The sequence below is a fragment of the Aethalodelphis obliquidens genome, unplaced genomic scaffold (genome assembly GCF_003676395.1).
Source record: "Aethalodelphis obliquidens isolate GAN/ISIS:26980383/991018 unplaced genomic scaffold, ASM367639v1 scaffold1, whole genome shotgun sequence".
Taxonomy (NCBI): domain Eukaryota; kingdom Metazoa; phylum Chordata; class Mammalia; order Artiodactyla; family Delphinidae; genus Aethalodelphis; species Aethalodelphis obliquidens.
In genome coordinates this window covers 8,390,140-8,409,346 of record NW_020837945.1, presented here as the reverse complement: position 1 = coordinate 8,409,346, position 19,207 = coordinate 8,390,140, and the positions used below count along the sequence as shown (strand labels likewise).

At 44.3% G+C, this 19,207-nt stretch overlaps 1 protein-coding gene across 2 annotated transcripts in view; it reads right to left on the bottom strand.

Moving 5' to 3' along the window:
- HLCS (holocarboxylase synthetase) overlaps positions 1-19,207 on the bottom strand; it is a 196,520-nt gene that overhangs the window by 151,271 nt on the left and 26,042 nt on the right. For both annotated transcript variants that reach the window (XM_027100004.1, XM_027099931.1), the window contains exon 5: positions 17,978-18,160. In XM_027100004.1, the coding sequence (XP_026955805.1) occupies positions 17,978-18,160 (183 nt within the window). The remainder of the gene's footprint in view (positions 1-17,977; positions 18,161-19,207) is intronic.

Sequence of the window (19,207 nt, the reverse complement as noted above, 5' to 3'; positions counted from 1 at the left end):
CTACCAGTTCCTCATTTTTAAAAAAGAGAAAACTGGGACTTCCCTGGTGGCGCAGTGGTTAAGAATCCGCCTGCCAATGCAGGGCACAAGGGTTCAAGCCCAGGTCCAGGAAGATCCCACGTGCCGCGGAGCAGCTAAGCCCGGGCACCACAACTACAGAGCCTGCGCTCTAGAACCCACGAGCCACAACTACTGAAGCCCGTGCGCCTACAGCCCGTGCTCCACAACAATAGAAGCCATTGCAATGAGAAGCCGGTGCACTGCAAGGAAGAGTAGCCCCTGCTCGCCACAACTAGAAAACGCCCGCGCAAAGCAACAAAGACCCAACGCAGCCAAAAATAATTAAATTAAAAAATAAATAAAATCCGAGAAAACTGCAAATCCCCCTTTCAGCTTTAACATTCAAGATTCGGTGCTTCATCCCAAATGCTAAAATGCTCAGTTAAAACTGTAACCTCATCTCTAGGATTCCAAAATTAAGATATACATGTTACCTGCAAAGAGAGAGGTGGCCAGTACGAGGATTCAGGGAAGGCAGAAAGCTTTCCAATAGTCTAGAGCAGCGACGGTGTCCCCTTGACCTGTCCTACAAGGAGAGGGCAGCTCTGCAAAACTATTCCAACTTCTTTATGAAGCTCCATCTTGTCACTTTTCCTCGGGTACATCAACAGCTGATTCTTTTAAAATGTCTAACATGATGTTTACGAAACCCCGTTATAAAGGGTGACAGCTAGATAAAGGGTGACAGCTAGATTGGACTGGGCAGTCAGTCGAAGCCCCGTGGGCTGTTTACTACTGGCCTGTCCCCTGAGGCCCCTCGGGTCTCCCAGACAGAGGAATGGAGGAAGCGTTTCACAATACTTGAGTGGGAAATGCCAAAATGTTTTTAAGTTTTCGAACAAAACACACTTACTAAACGCCTACTATAGGCAAAATACTGGAAAAGGGATACAAGTATTAACAACATATGTTCCTTGCCTTCAGATGATCTTGTATTACAGTTTAATGGGGTAGGCAGATATTCACATAATACAACAGCATTTGTACACTATTTTACAAAAAAAAAAATTATTATTATTTTTTTTTTGCAGTATGCGAGCCTCTCACTGCTGTGGCCTCTCCCGCTGTGGAGCACAGGCTCCGGACGCGCAGGCCCAGCGGCCATGGCCCACGGGCCCAGCTGCTCCGCGGCATGTGGGATCCTCCCGGACCAGGGCACGAACCCGTGTCCCCGGCATCGGCAGGCAGACTCCCAACCACCGCGCCACCAGGGAAACCCTAAAAAAAAAAAAATTTTTTTTAACCTTAATATAAAAGTAATCAGTCAGATCTAAGGTTCCAAGTCACAATACTTGGGTTGGAAAACTGAAAGAAAAATTGTAAATCCTATATACATAACATGGTCATCAGTGGAATTTTCCTAGATCAGGGTTGGTAGAATTCCTTTGTTGGGCATAAAAGATCAACTAGTTGTCCTCATAGCATGTGGCTCTAAGATGTTTTATGTTCTAAAATTTAGGACTTTTAAGATATATTCTAAGAATTTTGTACATGCTGGCCCATGTGAAGATGGAATGTGCCCACAGCCCAGTAGGGTGACAACCAGCTATCCAGAACCATTACAAACCAGTAGGCTACTGGTTTTACTTCAAATAAAGAAAACGAGCCCAGGGCCAAGTGGAAACTAGTGCCACTCTCTTGCCAACTCATAGAAACAAAAATGTGGAAGACTCATACTCTCATAAATAACTTACAGTAAGTTCTGTGCTTTACTTGAAGACAGTAGCATACACATCTTTTGAAAAAAACAAACCCTCTTTATCAAATTGTGGTAAAACGTTAACCAGTGGTGAATCCAGGTGAAGGCTACATGGGGGTTGTGTGCTATTCTTTCACCCTTGCTTAGGTTTTAATTTTTTTTAATAAAAAGTTGAGGAGAAACGAAGGGAGTTGCTCCAGAAGCTCTCTAAGGCCTCTGCCAGCTCCAACATTCACTGGATATTTTTGTTCTGCTGTTAATCCTAGAATCATCAAAGATGCAGCCTTTGTTTAAAAAAAAGAAAAGAAAAACCAAATGACTACTACCAAGAATACCTTCTAGCATTCACATCTTAGTTGAATCAGCACAACCCTTCATGCTGCCTGCACTCGGGTAACGAAGGTCATTTCAGGCAAGAACACCACCCTCAAAAACCCGATTTTAATTGTCACAGGCCATGCCTCCAGAGGCCCCGATCTCGAACAGTCCAAACGCAGGACATTCTTCCCTGAGCACAAACCCCAGTGCGTTTCATGGAGTTTTTCAGTATACGTGGAATCAGTGTATTAATAACAGCTTATTGGCACTGAATGAAAAACACACAAATCTTAATCTTAGGTCTTGAATCGGGTCCAGGTTCTACGTAATAGCTGGCTGGAAGGGATACAGCCATAAGCAGGCTTGGTAACTGGAGGCTGTGTAGTGAGACCTGAGTTTTGAAACCAGGATTGGTAGCTTAACAAAATTTACTGGTTGTAGAAAAAGTAAACTTGCCTCTAGGGAGGTGAGCTCAGCCGCACCATTCTGACAGCAGCCCCTGGTGGCCAGTTGAGTAAAAAGTGTTGGCTCTGAGGCGGAAAGTTCCGACCTTGCCTTAATGAAGGTTGCTGCAAGCAGACAGGCCATTCTAGGTAACAACTGGGCGGTGATTAGGGAAGCAGCAAAACTCCAAACTAAGGTGCGCCTTTAAGTCACATAAATTGCCAAATCCTTAGGGTACCAGTCACTTGCATTAAGAATAACAACAACAGGGCTTCCCTGGTGGCACAGTGGTTGAGAGTCTGCCTGCTAGTGCAGGGGACACGGGTTCGAGCCCTGGTCTGGGAGGATCCCACATGCTGCAGAGCAACTAGGCCCGTGAGCCACAATTACTGAGCCTGCACGTCTGGAGTCTGTGCTCTGCAACAAGAGAGGCCGAGATGGTGGGAGGCCCGCGCACCACGATGAAGAGTGGCCCCCGCTTGCCGCAACTAGAGAAAACCCTCGCACAGAAACGAAGACCCAACACAGCAAAAAATAAATAAATAAATAAATTCCTACCCCCAACATCTTAAAAAAAAAAAGAATAACAACAACAAAAAGAAGTAGTCTTTTGAAAGGAGGATAAATATGAAATTTTATTTTAAAAGGCCAAGATAATAACATGAAGCAGATAATACTTACCTTGGTTTGAAAGTTACCTCACTCCTTAATTATGTAGGAAATCTTTAAATATTCCAGGAGCATGGATTCCTACACAACATAAAGCATGTCCTGTCTACTTCCCTACACAGCACCACCCAGTACACTCATTTCCACATACCCAACGCTGGGAATTCCTACTGTAATATCAGGAATTGCTCATATGGCAGAAACTTCTAGAAGAGGCTGCTATATTCATTCAGGGAATAAAATAGTCAAGATAGTAAGTGAAGCCTCATTTCCAGTGCCACAGATTCACACCACTTCACTGGCTATAAATAGAAGAATGTTCAGAGGCTGACAGTTGGCTTCAAAGGCAGACAGCCATAGGAAGTAGAAGCCGCAAGCTTCAAGCCGACTTTTTCGTAAGGTGCACTCCGTCCTCAGCCAGGAGAGAACAATCTGGAAACAATCTGCTGGGCAGCTGCTCTCATCAACAAACTGTTTATTGTAAGAAAGTGGCTGGGTCAAAGGCTAAACATCAACCCGAACCGAAAGCATACGAGCAAAAATCAATACTGTCCCTGCTAAAGAAACCCGGGACGTAACAGAAAAGACAGGGCAAGAAACTCAGGTTTAGTCCTGAAAGGGCAGCAAACTCGTATCTCATAAGGGCTGTTTTGCATGTTATTACGAATGGTTATTTGCCACTATTTTCGGAACAGGAGCTAAAATATGGCCTTCAAAACATACAGAAATCAACTTTCAGATCACTTCCCCCAAAAAGTTACAACAGTTTATATCTAGTTGCTTCCTTCTTGCATTTGTTTTGTAAAAGAACCAACAGGCTTATACACAATGCATGGATAATATAACACATCTTTAAATGTCTGTTTAGTAACTGGAACACTGACTAAGAGATTATATGAAGGAAATTGTTTTATTTTAGGTGTGACAGTGAAATCCCACTGCTTATATTTTTAAACAGAGTTCTTATCTCAGAGATACATACTGAAATATTTACAGATGAGAGATCTGATCTGGGATTTGCTTCAGAATAATACAGGAGGAGGCATGGGTAGGAACAGATAAAATGAGATTGACCAGAATGGAAAACTGTGAAGCAGACTGATGAATTCATATGGGGTTCATTACATTATTTTGTTTACTTTTGTATATTTGAATTTTTCTACAAAATATTTTCTTTTACTTGTATGCACGGTTCAACAGTTGCTACGAAAGAAAAAAATGTTTTCTTAAATATAAGGAAAGTATTAATCTACCAGTACAAATTCATTAATTCTCCATAAGGGTATACATACACCACGGTATTACTAAGTCTCCAGCATGGCTGTTTTCGAGCAATGCCTGAAATAAAGCTGTTAAATTCATTCTGAGTTGACACTGGAGAAATAGAAAGAGATGTTTAGTGTGTCCCCACTGAGTTCATGACCCACCAAGCCAGAATCTGACCAAAACGGTACCACTAGATGGCATTCCACAGTTTAACTGCATTATGGAGTATAAGGACATATATGAACTAGTAAGAAAACCCAACTGACATAAATAACGGGGACCATATTTTGAAAACAGCCAATTTAGCACACAGACATTGAAAACACAACTTGTTTGTAAATTTGAGGCTCCTATATATTGCATTGTTAGTTCTTAAACTAACAGGAAAATTAATTTGAGAGTCTCAAATACATAAAATAAAGCAGAAGGCAAAACATTCTTTCACTGTGCTTAAATTAACTATGAAAAAGTATCTATCAATGACTTCAGATTGTTCTAGTATAAAGATGAAATGGTAATAATCACAAATTCTTACAAAAGAATGCATTCAAAGGAACTGCTTTAAAAGTTTTAAAAAAACAATTTTTTTTCATATCCAATTGCTTCGCTGGGACCAGCATAAATACTACAGAGCCCCAGAAAGGATGTGAAAGGTCATTTCATCTACCCTCCCCAGACAGAATAGAGGGGGTTTGGTAATGAGAATTCGGTGTCCTTTAAAAAGCCATCTTCTGTGACAAACTCACTTGGCCAGTCTGAGACACCAGACCTAATCCCATCACCAAGAAGGGAAAATACAAAGAGGAGACTCTTCGAAAGTACGGACCTTTGACATTTAAAGCATTTTACGGGCTGAAAAGCCACAGAAAAACTTAAATCGTCGCATATCTCAAAGTTGTCTCTGGAAGGCAACAATCTAGAGTAATAATCTAGGCAATTCTGGGCAGAGAGAGCCTGGACATTCCCCACTCACCACCCCCCCACCTCCACAAAAATGAACCATCATTTTTAAATGTATGAAACCACAATTTGATGTTTTCTTTTAAAAGATGTATTTCCGGGCTTCCTTAGTGGCGCAGTGGTTGCGAGTCCGCCTGCCGATGCAGGGGACACGGGTTCGTGCCCTGGTCTGGGAGGATCCCACATGCCGCAGTGCGGCTGCGCCCGTGAGCCATGGCCGCTGAGCCTGCGCGTCCGGAGCCTGTGCTCCACAACGGGAGAGGCCACAAAAGTGAGAGGCCCGCTTACCACAAAAAAAAAAAAAAAAAAAAAAAAAAAAAAGATGTATTTCCTTATTTACTGAGATTAAAAACAGGAAGGGGCATTAGTGGTGCTACCGTTCCGTTACTCCCTAGTAACTGCTGTATGTAGGATTCATTTTTTCCTCAAAGACCAGAAAACAAATTGTCAAACACTTTCCTATGGCAAAGAAAAGCAAACCTTTACAAGTATTCTTAGAAGAAAATTCACTTTTAATTTTAATTTTTCAAACTTTTACTTTGCCTGCAGAAGTCAAGTAGATTTAAACTAACAGTTTTTACAGTTCAGGGCTCAGGAAAGACTCGTGGTAAGTGATCCTGACTAATGGCTTGGCAACGTGTCCATTCAGAACTGGGCAATCCTGCTGACTGGTGATGGTGGATGGCACTCCTCCTTTGAAAGAGATTCTATTGGGAATCTGAATTTAAATCTTGGAGGTGCAGGAGCTGACTAACACAATCCTTCTCTTTGCGCATCACCCCTACCTCTCCACGCTTGGACATACACACAGGAGACACAACAAAATGATGTTGTAAATCTCCATGTGTCAATGGGAAAGAACATTTCATTTTTAGCAGAAATGTCTATGTATTATAACCTAAGTCTTCTCTCAACCTCGGGGGTAAATGGGGAAAACACCGCTCCGTCAAGAAAGGTCCTAATTCAGCAATCTTAAAGCGTTTTCTCTTAAAGTTTCAGTGAAAGTAATTCATTATGCTTAAAATTGTAAAGACTTGAATGCCACTAGAAAATCAGTTAACATGAATATTCTAATGACTAAATTATTTTCATTTAAAGCCATGTTCCTCAATTGATCTAATGGGGTTTGATCTCTAGAATTCTCTATGAGGGACAGTATCTCCAACAATTAATAAGAACAAAATTATAGTCTACCTGCCAGTGTTTCTTCCAATGATTATATTATTAAATATAGTATTAATAAAACAAAGCCTGAAAACGCTTTAGGAAAGAAAAATACAAAGCAAGCAGAGTGATCGTGCAGAACTGAAAGTCTTAGCAACATACAAGACCTAGAAAGCTGTGGGTGACACCGCAGTGCCTGGAAAGAGGCAGCTACTCACAAGCAGCCACTGAGGGGCCGAAACAGGACCGCAACCAAGTAAGCGATCAGCATTCCCTCCACTTTCTCCAAGAGAAAGTGACGGATGGACAGACAGACTAACCTTGGCCGAGCTTTCCTGTTGCCAACTTGGCCAGAGAAAGGTCGCCCTGTACTGACCCGGCCTCCCTGCTGAGATCCGACACAGGAACACCGCGACGCTGAACCCTTCCCGCTCGGGCAGGGGAAACGGAGGATTAAACACCATTTGGGTCCACAAACTGCATGTCAGTTTTGAAATCCTGAAATACTATAAACATTTTCTCAAACGTTTTCCGCACAACCCTCGGAGCAACATTCTCAGATTAGCATGAACGGAAACAAAACGAGTTCCCCGGCTATAATTCACATCCCAGAAAACTGAACTAGAACATTTATCAAACAGGATTCAGGCCTCAGAACCCCACATTCCTGCGCTGACTGCCAGCTCAGCAGCTGGGAGAGCCACAAACCGATGGCTCTGCTGTGACCACAGGCCGCCTTGCCGCCGTGCCCATTTCATCCCGGCCTTGGCTCAGAACCTGATCACAAGGGGCCTTTTTGACTGTGCCCCCAAACCCGGTACCAGTGTGGGCTTATTCCTTGGGATGTATTTTTTAGACCTGGGAGACCAAAATCTGTTCTAAAGAATGTTGCAAGCCTTCCTAGAGACAGCTTCAATCGACTTCCCCAGGAGGTAACGCCATAATCCATACCCCCTCACACATGGCAGCCATTAGGGAGCTGGTATAGAAGACAAAAAGCATTTGGTCTGGGAGGATTTTTTATTCCAAAAGAGCCTGTTTCCCATCCACAAATCTGTGACTGCATAAGCAGTGGATATAAATAGTCTGAGGAAATAAAACCACCCTCTCTCAACAGGGTACTTCCTATCCCCAGATGGAAACTGCAGAGAAGATGCTCCCTCCAAGGCGCTACCCCTTCCCCAGGTCAGTCAGCAAGAGCTGCAGCACAGAGAAAACCCAAACCGGGACAACGCCAATTAAAAGCAGAGAGCAACCAAATTTGTATCTGTCTGCATTTCCCCCAGTGCACGATCAGTCTTTGCCTTGATTGTAGCCAGAAGCATTCACCGCAGAGCCACTTTGAAACTTTCTTGTGCAACCAAGATTCAAGTAAAAATACAGCACGTACAGTAGCTGAAAAGCCTCTCCCCGCCCACAAAAAAAAAAAAAAACAGAATAAAATGAAGGCAGCAAAGGAAAACATCCCAAGTACTATTTCTTTTGCATTTCAACATGAAACTCATCATGTCACCTTTGCCATAGGTATTATGTTTGATAACAGGAAGTCGGTTAAAATGAAGCAAAAATTTCTAGTTTAGGTGAAGGGCAAAGGAAGAAAGAAAGGAGAGAAAGAGGTATATGAAAGACCCTTAAAAGCCTTCATAGCTATAAAAGCTTTAAATGTTTGCTTTAATCTGCCATCTGCTCTTTAGCTGGTGCCGTATTGTAAAACAGCTGCCCCCGACACCGCGTCAGCCACAAGTCAGAAGCTATTCAGGACTGAAGGAACCATTTTCTCCCAACAAGAATTGCTCAGACAGTCTATTAGAGAGACAGATCAGTAAACATCTGGTCTGATGATCCGTAATGCTCTATTAGAATGAACAAAATTTGATAGACTCATAAAGATGGCAGTGATTGGGCTTATGAGACACGATACATGGAAAGCCTCACAAAGTACACTCAAGCCGGTGTTGAAGTATGAGGAAAAGAAGAGGTAAAGCCTTAACTCAGGAACACCCTGGTTTTTGTTAAGAAAGAATTTATGGCTTAATGGAATCCTTTAGAAAACTACAGTCATCTCTCGGTATCCATGGGGGCTCAGTTCCAGGACCCCCCAGGATACTAAAATCTATGTATACTCAAGTCCCTTATATAAAATGGTGTAGTCCAGTAGCTGTACCTGCAAGTTCTGAATCCATCCATGGTTGGTTGAATCCACAGATGAGTAACTCGTGGATACTGAGGCTGATGCTATTAGAAGAATAATGAGGTCTGTGGAGAATAGCCATGTCATGCCAATGGCTAAAGTGAGGCAAGTCCAAAGTCTCTTTTTTTTAACATCTTTATTGGAGTCTAATTGCTTTACAATGGTGTGTTAGTTTCTGCTTTATAACAAAGTGAATCAGCTATACATATACATATGTTCCCATATCTCTTCCCTCTTGCATCTCCCTCCCTCCCGCCCTCCCTATCCCACCCCTCTAGGTGGTCACAAACCACATAGCTGATCTCCCTGTGCTATGCGGCTACTTCCCACTAGCTATCTATTTTACGTTTGGTAGTGTATATATGTCCATGCCACTCTCTCAGCCCTTACCATAGTGCCTATCCTATTCTATAAATATTTGTTGAACAGTGTGGAGGTATAGGAAGAAATGCTCATTTCTATAGAGACACAGTCTGTTAACCTCTATTTTTTTTCTCTTTCAATTCTTTTATTGACTTTTTTTTTTTAGCTCTACAGAGGTATAATTGACATACAGAAAATTGTACACATTTAATGTATAGGCATACCTTGGAGATAGTGTAGGTTTTGTTCTAGACCACTGAAATAAAGTAAATACTGCCATAAAAAAAAAACTTGATTGCTTTTACTTAATTAACTTTGATTTTTCTGTCTCATCTTTTGGTGTCTACCAAGAAGAAAACAATAACAAATCATTTAATAATGCCCCAGCCCTTTCTACTGGGAAATACAACCGGACAGACTTTCTCATATATTGTTTTGAATAATGTGAATCCCCAGTGATTTGTTTTCTCTGAATAGTGTGTTTAAAAGAAGAAAATAACAAACAATGACCTTTGAAAGATGATTTTATTGAGCGGTGGGTGGGAATTGCCAAGAGGAGAAAGGGCATACGTTTGGAAAATCTGTATATTTTAATAAATGACGATGTAAGTTACTTCCTCATATTCTTGCTAAAGAAAAAGACTCTGTTACTTGAAAAACAAAAACGGGATCAGAGCCTACACCCCACAGACAAAAATACTGATGGCTGTATGTAAGTAAGAAAGAAAGTAAATATTCCCTCTTCCTGGGCAAAAAAAAAAAAAAAAAAAAAAAAAGCTATTCAGGGCACACCTGGAATTCTGGGTTTCTCTCTAATTTGGATCTCTAAAAACTAGGTTTTAAGCTGTATTCTAGAGGAACACTAGAAGTTTCTGCCTCGCTGTACATTCAAGATTCAGAACGAGGATTAAAGGTGGAGGGAGGGGAGATTCCGTGCCAAATAACTATGCCAAAACAAAGGAAAGCAAAGATTTTTTTTCTTAATTGGAGAAGTCTAATTGACTCAGAAAAATACAGGAGACCCTTCACTGCTCCACAATCCAGTTTGCTCGTCTGAGGGGCAAGGACCCCCTCCCTCCCCTCCCCGCACTGGCAGGACCACTTGAGACTCAGATGAGATCCTGACACCTGGGAAGGCCCCTGGTTAACTATAGAGCATGTGAGCAAGATGAGAAATCGTCTCTTGTTTTCCAGAAACTTCCACAGCAAGGTCTCACACTTAGCAGGCGCTTGGATGTTTGCTAAATGAAGTGGTCGGCTAGAGAAGGAAGGGTAAGTATCATGTGGTATGACTTCGTCTAAGTTTCTTCATAAAGCAACCAACATCGAAAAAGTAATTCCCTAGGGGGAAGGGACAATACGGTTTTCCACACATTTGCAAATATCAAAACTATCCTTATCAACAATACCTGTTTGGTTAGTTATCTATTTTATACATATCAGTGTATACATGTCAGGCCCGGTCTCCCAGTTCATCCCACCACCACCCACCCCCCGCCTTCTAATAAGAACCTGTATATAAAATAAAATAAAATTCAAAAAAGAAAATCCTCCCTGGAAACAAACAAAAAACCTGTTTGGGCAGGGAGGGAAAAGTCTCCCAACAAATAATTTGGGGTTGACTCAAAATGAAATGTTGCACCAGGTTTTGTTTTTAAGCATACATGATCCGCCCCACAGTTCCACACCACCAAAATCACACACACGCACAACGTGGTGATTTCTGCCCAGTTTCTTTAATAACAAACCCAGTTGTCACTTCTTATTATGGTTCCATCTTGACCCCGAGGCAAAGGAACCACACACCCTCTGGCAGGATTCCCTGCCTATGTCCTGCTGGCTTCAGATGCTCAGGTCGCCTCCATGCCACTAGCTACGAGCTGTGAGGAACGCCCCAAAGAATCCCAGCTTTACTGCTTCAGAAAGAAGCCCGTGTCCCCCAGACCCAAGCGGCGATACCCCAGGATAAGAGGGAAGGCCCAGTCCGTCCTTCCCCCCCCCCCCCCCCCCCCCCCCCCCCCCCGCCGCGGCCTCAGCAGAGGGCTGTGCACAGCGGCCCCTCCTCCTGCCCCAGGGGTGTAGGAAGGGACCCGCTGGCAGTGGGTGGGGTGGAGGGATGCCTCGGCTCTGTCCCAGCCTGTCCAAATCCACCAGCTGCCCCTCTCGGCACAAACCCCTATGACTAGCCTCCTTTCTGCCATTTCCCTGGCTGAGATAAAAATAGCAACAGAGCCCAGAGAAACGGAAACAAGAGGGTGAGTTTCTGGACCAACTGGACTTTAGGTTCTGCCAGGGAAAGAACTGTGGCTTTTCTATAAAATCAGCGTCGCTCACAAACACGCCGGTGTCCCCCGCAGGAAAGGTGTATCCTTCCTAACTTACGGTCACCACCGATGGTGGGAGGGAGTAGTGGCCGCCCAGCAATCCCGCTCCACAGACCCTGGGGCCCCTGAGTGGCTCTTGAGTCTCTGGCTCTAGTCACATCTCCGGAAAGGAAGTTATCTGTTTGAAAGCGCTCACCCCGGAGATGTCAGCATACATACATGGTCTCCTTTGACAAACGGTTCAAAATAGTTCGATAGTCAAGAAAGTGCTACATCCAAGCAGGGGTGGGGACGCTAGAATTAGGGACAACCACCAGTAGCCACCTTCCAGCTGCGGGAGCGAATGGACGGCTGAGGCCCTGAGACGCACACATGCCGACCTGAGGGCTCAAAAGTAAACCTAATAGTCATAGCCAGAGTAAAGCCATTTACTAACAAAGCCAACCCTTTTAAAATAATTAATATACGTGTCAAATATTAAATAAAATATCAACATCTACACGAGGGTCCTTGCCTTTTAACATTCAAGTTTTGACCATTTATGGGATGCCTTCAAAGTCCAATGACATACAGTAATTTGTTTTTTAATAACTGGTTTTGCTCATTATAAAATTAATACATGTTCATAACAGAGTATTTGGAAAGTACAAAGAAATTTTTAAAATTTAATAAAATCACCATTAAGTCTCCAAGATTTAATGCTATTTTGTTGCTACAAAATAGCAACAAGATTTTATGGTTAGGCAAATCAACAAAGGTTACATACACTTCCTTGTGTACGTTATGCACTTAGCATCCAACTTTTTTTTTTTTTTGCGTTACGCGGGCCTCTCACTGCTGTGGCCTCTCCCGCTGCGGAGCACAGGCTCCGGACGCGCAGGCTCAGCGGCCATGGCTTCCGGGCCCAGCCGCTCCGCCGCATGTGGGATCCTCCCAGACCGGGGCACGAACCCGTGTCCCCTGCATCGGCAGGCGGACTCTCAACCACTGCGCCACCAGGGAAGCCCAGCATCCAACTTTTGACGAGACAGATGGACCTGTCCATGGCATCAGAAGGTTTAAAGTGATGCCTCCTGACATCAAACGGGACTCTTGTGAGTGACTGCAGTTTGCTCCCAAATGAATACACCTAGAAGAAAACTGCAGGGGTGAGGTTACATTTCTCAGAGAGCTCATTTCATTTAAAAAAAACCAAACAAACATAAATTTGGGGCTTCCCTGGTGGCGCAGTGGTTGAGAGTCCGCCTGCCGATGCAGGGGACGGGTTCGTGCCCCAGTCAGGGAAGATCCCACATGCCACGGAGCAGCTGGGCCCGTGAGCCATGGCCGCTGAGCCTGCGCGTCCGGAGCCTGTGCTCCGCAACGGGAGAGGCCACAACAGTGAGAGGCCCGCGTACCGCAAAAAAAAAACCAACAAAAAACATGAATTTGTAAAAGAGCTTAGAAAAAAAATACTGTCACTGTTTTAGTATCTCCTTTTCGTAAATGAGGCTGATGTGTCACCATAGACTGCTGACATTTTGCTGACACTTGAGCCTGCATCTCACCAAAGGAAACCCAGACCACAGTGGAATAGATAGGAAATCAGATATTCAGAGCTTGTTGAAATATATCCCCCATATATACTGTATTTCCTTCCAGTCTTTTTTCTATGGACATATGTGTGTGGTGTATGTGTGCTCACGCATTTTATGGTTTACAACATATCGTAATTTTGTGGAAGCCTGAATTTCAATCCTGCCCCTGGGAGATTCGATTAAATGGGAAGACCTCGGTCAGAGAAGTCCAGCTGGGCCACCCAGCATCTGCACCTCAGTGGAGCCTTGTTTCCCCATGGTGTCATGCATGGTGACACTTATGAAGTCACATGTGACTGGATTTTATAGCGAAATCACATGCTACTGTGGTGCCTGGGTGTCAACGAAGGTCTCAGAAACACACCTCCAGCAAATGCCAAGAGCTGACTGTACTTTGGGTGAATGTTTTTTTTTCTACTTGGATCACATGCTATCTTTTTTCCATTTATATCACTGTAATATGGAAGCACACAGATGCCTCATAAATCTTCTGTGCTATTTGGTATAAAGAGCGAGTCTCCAGGCACCAAACTGTATAAACACAGCTGGTATGCAGTAAAACTATTTAGATAACTAGTGTGTTTATTTTGTTCTTCCACAGTCTATCCTATAATAGTACCTAGTACACAGTAAATGTTTAATGAAAGATGAATATTATTAACTGTGACTATGAAATAATTTCTACAGGCCCAGAAAAAGCGCCACCGATATAATGGAAAATTACTAAATTATACTATGCAAAACTGATGTAGAGAGAAAAAAAAAGCAAATCTCTGAAGAGCCACTTTATAGTTCTAGGATATAGTTCTGCATGCTCACCGGGCAGCCTGGCTCAGCAGCGACACCGTGTGGTGAGAGATCTCTGATCCCCAATAGCACAGAGTATTTTACAGGAAGCAAGAAGCAGAGAGCCAGGGAGGTGGATGGACCTAGAATCTGTCACACAGATGAAGTAAGTCAGAAAGAGAAAAACAAATACCATATGCTAACGCATATATATGGAATTTAAAAAAGAATGGTTCTGAAGAACCTAGGGGCAGGACAGGAATAAAGACGCAGATGTAGAGAATGGACTTGAGGACACGAGGTGGCGGGGTGGGGGGAGGGTAAGCTGGGATGAAATGAGAGTGGCATGGACATATATACACTACCAAACGTAAAATAGATAGCTAGTGGGAAGCAGCCTCATAGCACAGGGAGATCAGCTCCGTGCTTTGTGACCACCTAGAGGGGTGGGATAGGGAGGGTGGGAGGGAGACGCAAGAGGGAGGAGATATGGGGATATATGTATAGGAATAGCTGATTCACTTTGTTATACAGCAGAAACTAACACACCATCGTAATTATACTCCAATAAAGATGTGAGGAAAAAAAAGAAAGAAAAAGAACAGCCAGCACAGGCATCTAATCCAAAAGGCAGGTGAGAAACCTAAAGACGGGCCGTATGTAACAGGTGACGGGATGCCAGGATCCTCTCCGTGTAACTTAATTCCATGGGGAGCCAGGAGATCGATTAAGAAGGCTCAGAATAGAAAGTACGATCCAATTCCATTCCCAACCTGGCATCCGTATCTATAATACTCAGCCACCAGCACAATGGCGGGAAGGTGTTCCGAAATGTCTCGGCATCAGAAAGACGAGGAGGCCTCGCCCAGCTGCCTCCAGAAAGACCAGCACCGTTGGTGAGTAGCCACCTTTACACTTGCACTATAAGCCTTCAGAGCACTTGTATTCCAGGAAAACACACTTCTAAACCCCTGAATTCTTATACTTCCTTCTACAGCAGATTCAGGGTCTTCTAAGAGGAGTTCATAAACATTAAGAAATAAGGATATACAGGGGCTTCCCTGGTGGCGCAGTGGTTGAGAGTCCGCCTGCCGATGCAGGGGACACGGGTTCGTGCCCCGGTCCGGGAAGATCCCACATGCTGAGGAGCGGCTGGGCCCGTAAGCCATGGCCGCTGAGCCTGCACGTCCGGAGCCTGTGCTCCACAACAGGAAAGGCCACAGCAGTGAGAGGCCCGCGTACCGCAAAAAAAAAAAAAAAAAAAAGAAAGAAAGAAGGATATACATATGGAACAATCATACTTTCATTCATGCACTCAGTTCCTTGGGCTCCCAAAGTAAAGCAGAATTCAGAGAGAAGCAGTTGGGAGGGAAAACAGTCCACAGGATAGATACCTAAGATCAACCAGACCAAGTGGAGGGCCCGCAATGAGACGTGAACATCGCTCAAAATGACACTTTTCCAAAGCGTTTCTATAATAAAGGGCTTGGTCGGCTTGGGGTCTGTGTGGCGTGTTTATGTATGTGTATATAGAATAAATATTTGCTTTAATATTGTTCAAGCTTTGCATTCCCATGGTTTGTGAATGGGGGTTACCAATGAATGGGAGAAAATGTATCCTCCCACCCCCAGGCAGTTTAAAGAGCCAGAAGGACAAAAATATGAAGCATCTACTGTGTATTGTAACACACACAGACACACAATACAAAGCCTTAGGTATTTCAGGTTATGCCCATTCTAAAGGAGATGGGAAAACCTAGAATTCCAAGCCTCTGCTCACAGGACAATAACAAGAGAGCAGGTCACTCTTTCCTCTCCATTGCGACGTCCAAGAGTCAGGAGGCCCAAGTCCCAAGACCAGCATGATGACAAGGACTCACGGGAAAGGTCAGGGAGCACTGCCAGGGGCGAGCCTGGATCTAGCTTGCTCCCTGACCTCAGAGCAGGCAGGCAGCCCTCACAAGTCCAGCCTCAGCCCTCCACGCTCAGGAAAGGAGGGAGAGAGAAGGTCTAGGAGAGTGACAGCCACTTCCCCTAGGGACCAGAAACCCTCACCCTAAAGGCTCTGCCCCATCCCTCCAAGGTAGGGGGGTCTATAAATGGGTCCTCTTTAAGTGTTGAAGCTCTGAGGACTGGCTTTATTTTGATACTTTTTAATAAATCACAGAACAGAGCTGTTGCTTCTCCTTCTATTAGCACATAAAACAGAGATAAATGATGTGGAGCTTTGAGGCCTGAGATGAACGTGCAAACAAAAGTCATACCATCAATCCCCAAGAACACCCATTAAGAAGAGGGCAGGGCTTCGCTGGTGGCGCAGTGGTTAAGAATCCGCCTGCCAACGCAGGGGACATGGGTTCAAGCCCTGGTCCGGGAAGATCCCACATGCCACAGAGCAACTAAGCCCGTGTGCCACAACTACTGAGCCTGTGCTCTAGAGCCCACGAGCCACAGCTACTGAGCCCACGTGCCACAACTACTGAAACCCGTGCGCCTAGAGCCCGTGCTCCACAACAAGAGAAGCCACCGCAATGAGAAGCCTGCGCACAGCAACGAAGAGTAGCCCCCGCTCGCCGCAACCACAGAAAAGCCCACGCGCAGCAACGAAGACCCAACACAGCCAAAGATAAAATAAGTAAAATAAAATAAATAAATTTACCAAAAAAAAAAAAAATTACTTAGTCGTTTTAGACCAGGCACCAGGCCATTATTAGGCACATTATACACTTTTAACTTATTCAATCTCCCAACAACACCAATAACATAATAATAATAATTGCACTAAGGTGTTTAATGGGGTTTTTTGTTTGTTTGTGGCTGTGTTGGGTCTTTGTTGCCGCGCACTGACTTTCTCTAGTTGCGGTGAGCGGGGGATACTCTTTGTTGCGGTGCATGGCCTTCTCATTGCAGTAGCTTCTCCTGTTGCAGAGCACGGGCTCTAGGCGCACGGGCTTCAGTAGTTGTGGCTCACGGGCTCCAGAGCGCAGGCTCAGTAGTTGTGGCGCACGGGCTTAGTTGCTTTGTGGCATGTGGGATCTTCCTGGACTAGGGATTGAACCCGTGTCCCCTGCATTGGCAGGCAGATTCTTAGCCACTGCGCCACCAGGGAAGTCCCTGGACTAAGGTTTAAATAATACAATTTACACAGAACTTCCATATATACAATTTCATCTAGTCCTCAAATAATTCTGTAAGGTTTCCAAATCCTAAATGCTCTCAGATTCTATATGTCTTCCCCCAAGTGAGCACATCCCACCCAGAGAACTCATAGCTCTAGTCTCTTCTGAAAAGTAAGTTTGCTAAGGGACAGAGAATAACCCAAAAGAGAATTCCTCCTCTTTTAAAACGGTTCGGAGAGAGGGTATAATTTGTTCTTTTCCAGGTAAAGCAGGGAAGTTTGGTGCTTAGAGTCACCTGGACTATTAGGTATTTGCTGAAACTATACAGTTACATCACTAAACTCACAAATTTCCCCATTTAGGGGAGACAGAGATAGTCCCACAAAATAATTTACCACAATCAACAAGAAATTGACAGCTTGGCAAAGCAAAAAGATTGAGAAGACACACCTGGAGAATGTGGCAACCTGCCCAACCAGGTAGCAGCCACAGACATCAAATGCAGACAAAAGGCCAGGAAAATTCCTGAATACATAGGATCCCAACTCCATGACATTTTCCCTTTACACAAAAGTAAAAGATATCAACTGAAATCCAGAGCCCCTTCTGCCACAAGATGGCAGACTTCAGCACAAAAGAAACAAAAGTTGTGATTTCCCCATCCAAAGATTCCCTGAGGAAGGTCCAAATCAAAACCAAGGCTTTTAATCCCAACTGAATAAACTGCGGTTTCCAAATACACTCTTGACACATAGAAGAGTGACCTTTTCCCCCCTCAAATGGAATGGGCCACATAACTTTAAGACACAACTCCCTCTAAACTCCAATGTTCTTCTCTCCCTCCCTTACATAAAACACCAAAGAAATTAGTTATACTTGGACAACTTTAAGACGGTTTCAAAACCTGAAGTCAAAATAGAAATGGAAAATCAAAACAGAAAACAAAATTGAAACCCACTGCAAGGCAACGACTGAGGGAAGGGTCACCGTTTGGAAGAAGGGCACCTGAGGAGGTCCCTTCCCAGCCGAGCACTCACCTCAGCTGCCGACAGCAAGTAAAGAGGCGTTAAGGCAGGAACATGTTTTGCATCACAGCTTAGGCCAAGCGTCGTCAGGATCTCCTTAAGGACTTCGTATCTTCTAAAATTGCTTGATTTGAGCAGGTTAAAATCCTCTTGTGTTTGCACTACTGGAGAGCTGGGAGGTAGTTCCAGGTGCACCTGAGGGAAAAAGACACCACGATGTAAACAGAGGCACTTAGCGACGTAAAGAAAAGCAGTGGCTTTACTACTTTTTCTGAAAACTTGAACATGAATTCTTCTAATTATCAACAGTATATAAACCTGGAACCTGAATATTTGGTAGGGAACCACAAGCAATAAAAAGATTCGAGGGGGGCTTCCCTGGTGGCGCAGTGGTTGAGAGTCCGCCTGCCGATGCAGGGGACGCGGGTTTGTGCCCTGGTCTAGGAAGATCCCACATGCCGCGGAGCGGCTGGGCCCGTGAGCCATGGCCGCTGAGCCTGCGCGTCCGGAGCCTGTGCTCCGCAGCGGGAGAGGCCACAACAGTGAGAGGCCCGCGTACCGCAAAAAAAAACAAACAAAAAAAAGATTTGCGGGAGCCCATTAAAATCGTGGCTGAAAAAAAATAAATAAATAAAATAATAAAAAAAAAAATCGTGGCTGAAAAGATCTGGTGGAAATGACCCCGGATAGTAACTTTCCAGGTCCCGAATTTTATCACTAATCAGTCATGGGACCTTGGGCAAGTCACTTAACTCGGTTAAACGATGACAAACGTTTAGGAACACTGTTGTGCTGAGGACCCAAGTACAGTTGCTGCTGAACTGGGGGAGGCACAGTGGGTCATGCTCGAAGCTTCTATTCCACCTACTGGTCATAACTCCTGGGGACAGGAGTGGCCTTAGTCACCGCTTTAAGAGTGTTTGCAGGAATACACATAGAAGAACGGGGTTTGGCGGACTCGAGAAAGGGCTGCCCCACCTCCCTCCTTCACCTGATAAGACTTGGAATTTCATGTATTTAGTTCAGGCTTTGTTGTACAGTTAAAATTAAAGTAGTTCTTGGACTTCCCTGGCAGTCCAGTGGTTAAGACTCCACACTTCCACTGCAGGGGGCGTGGGTTCGATCCCTGGTCAGGGAACTGAGATCCCAACATACCAGAACTTCTAGCTGACTCAAACTAGAACCTTCCTATCAATGGTCTGTGTTTTGGTATGAAGGAAGGTACTAGAACTTTTGGCTCTG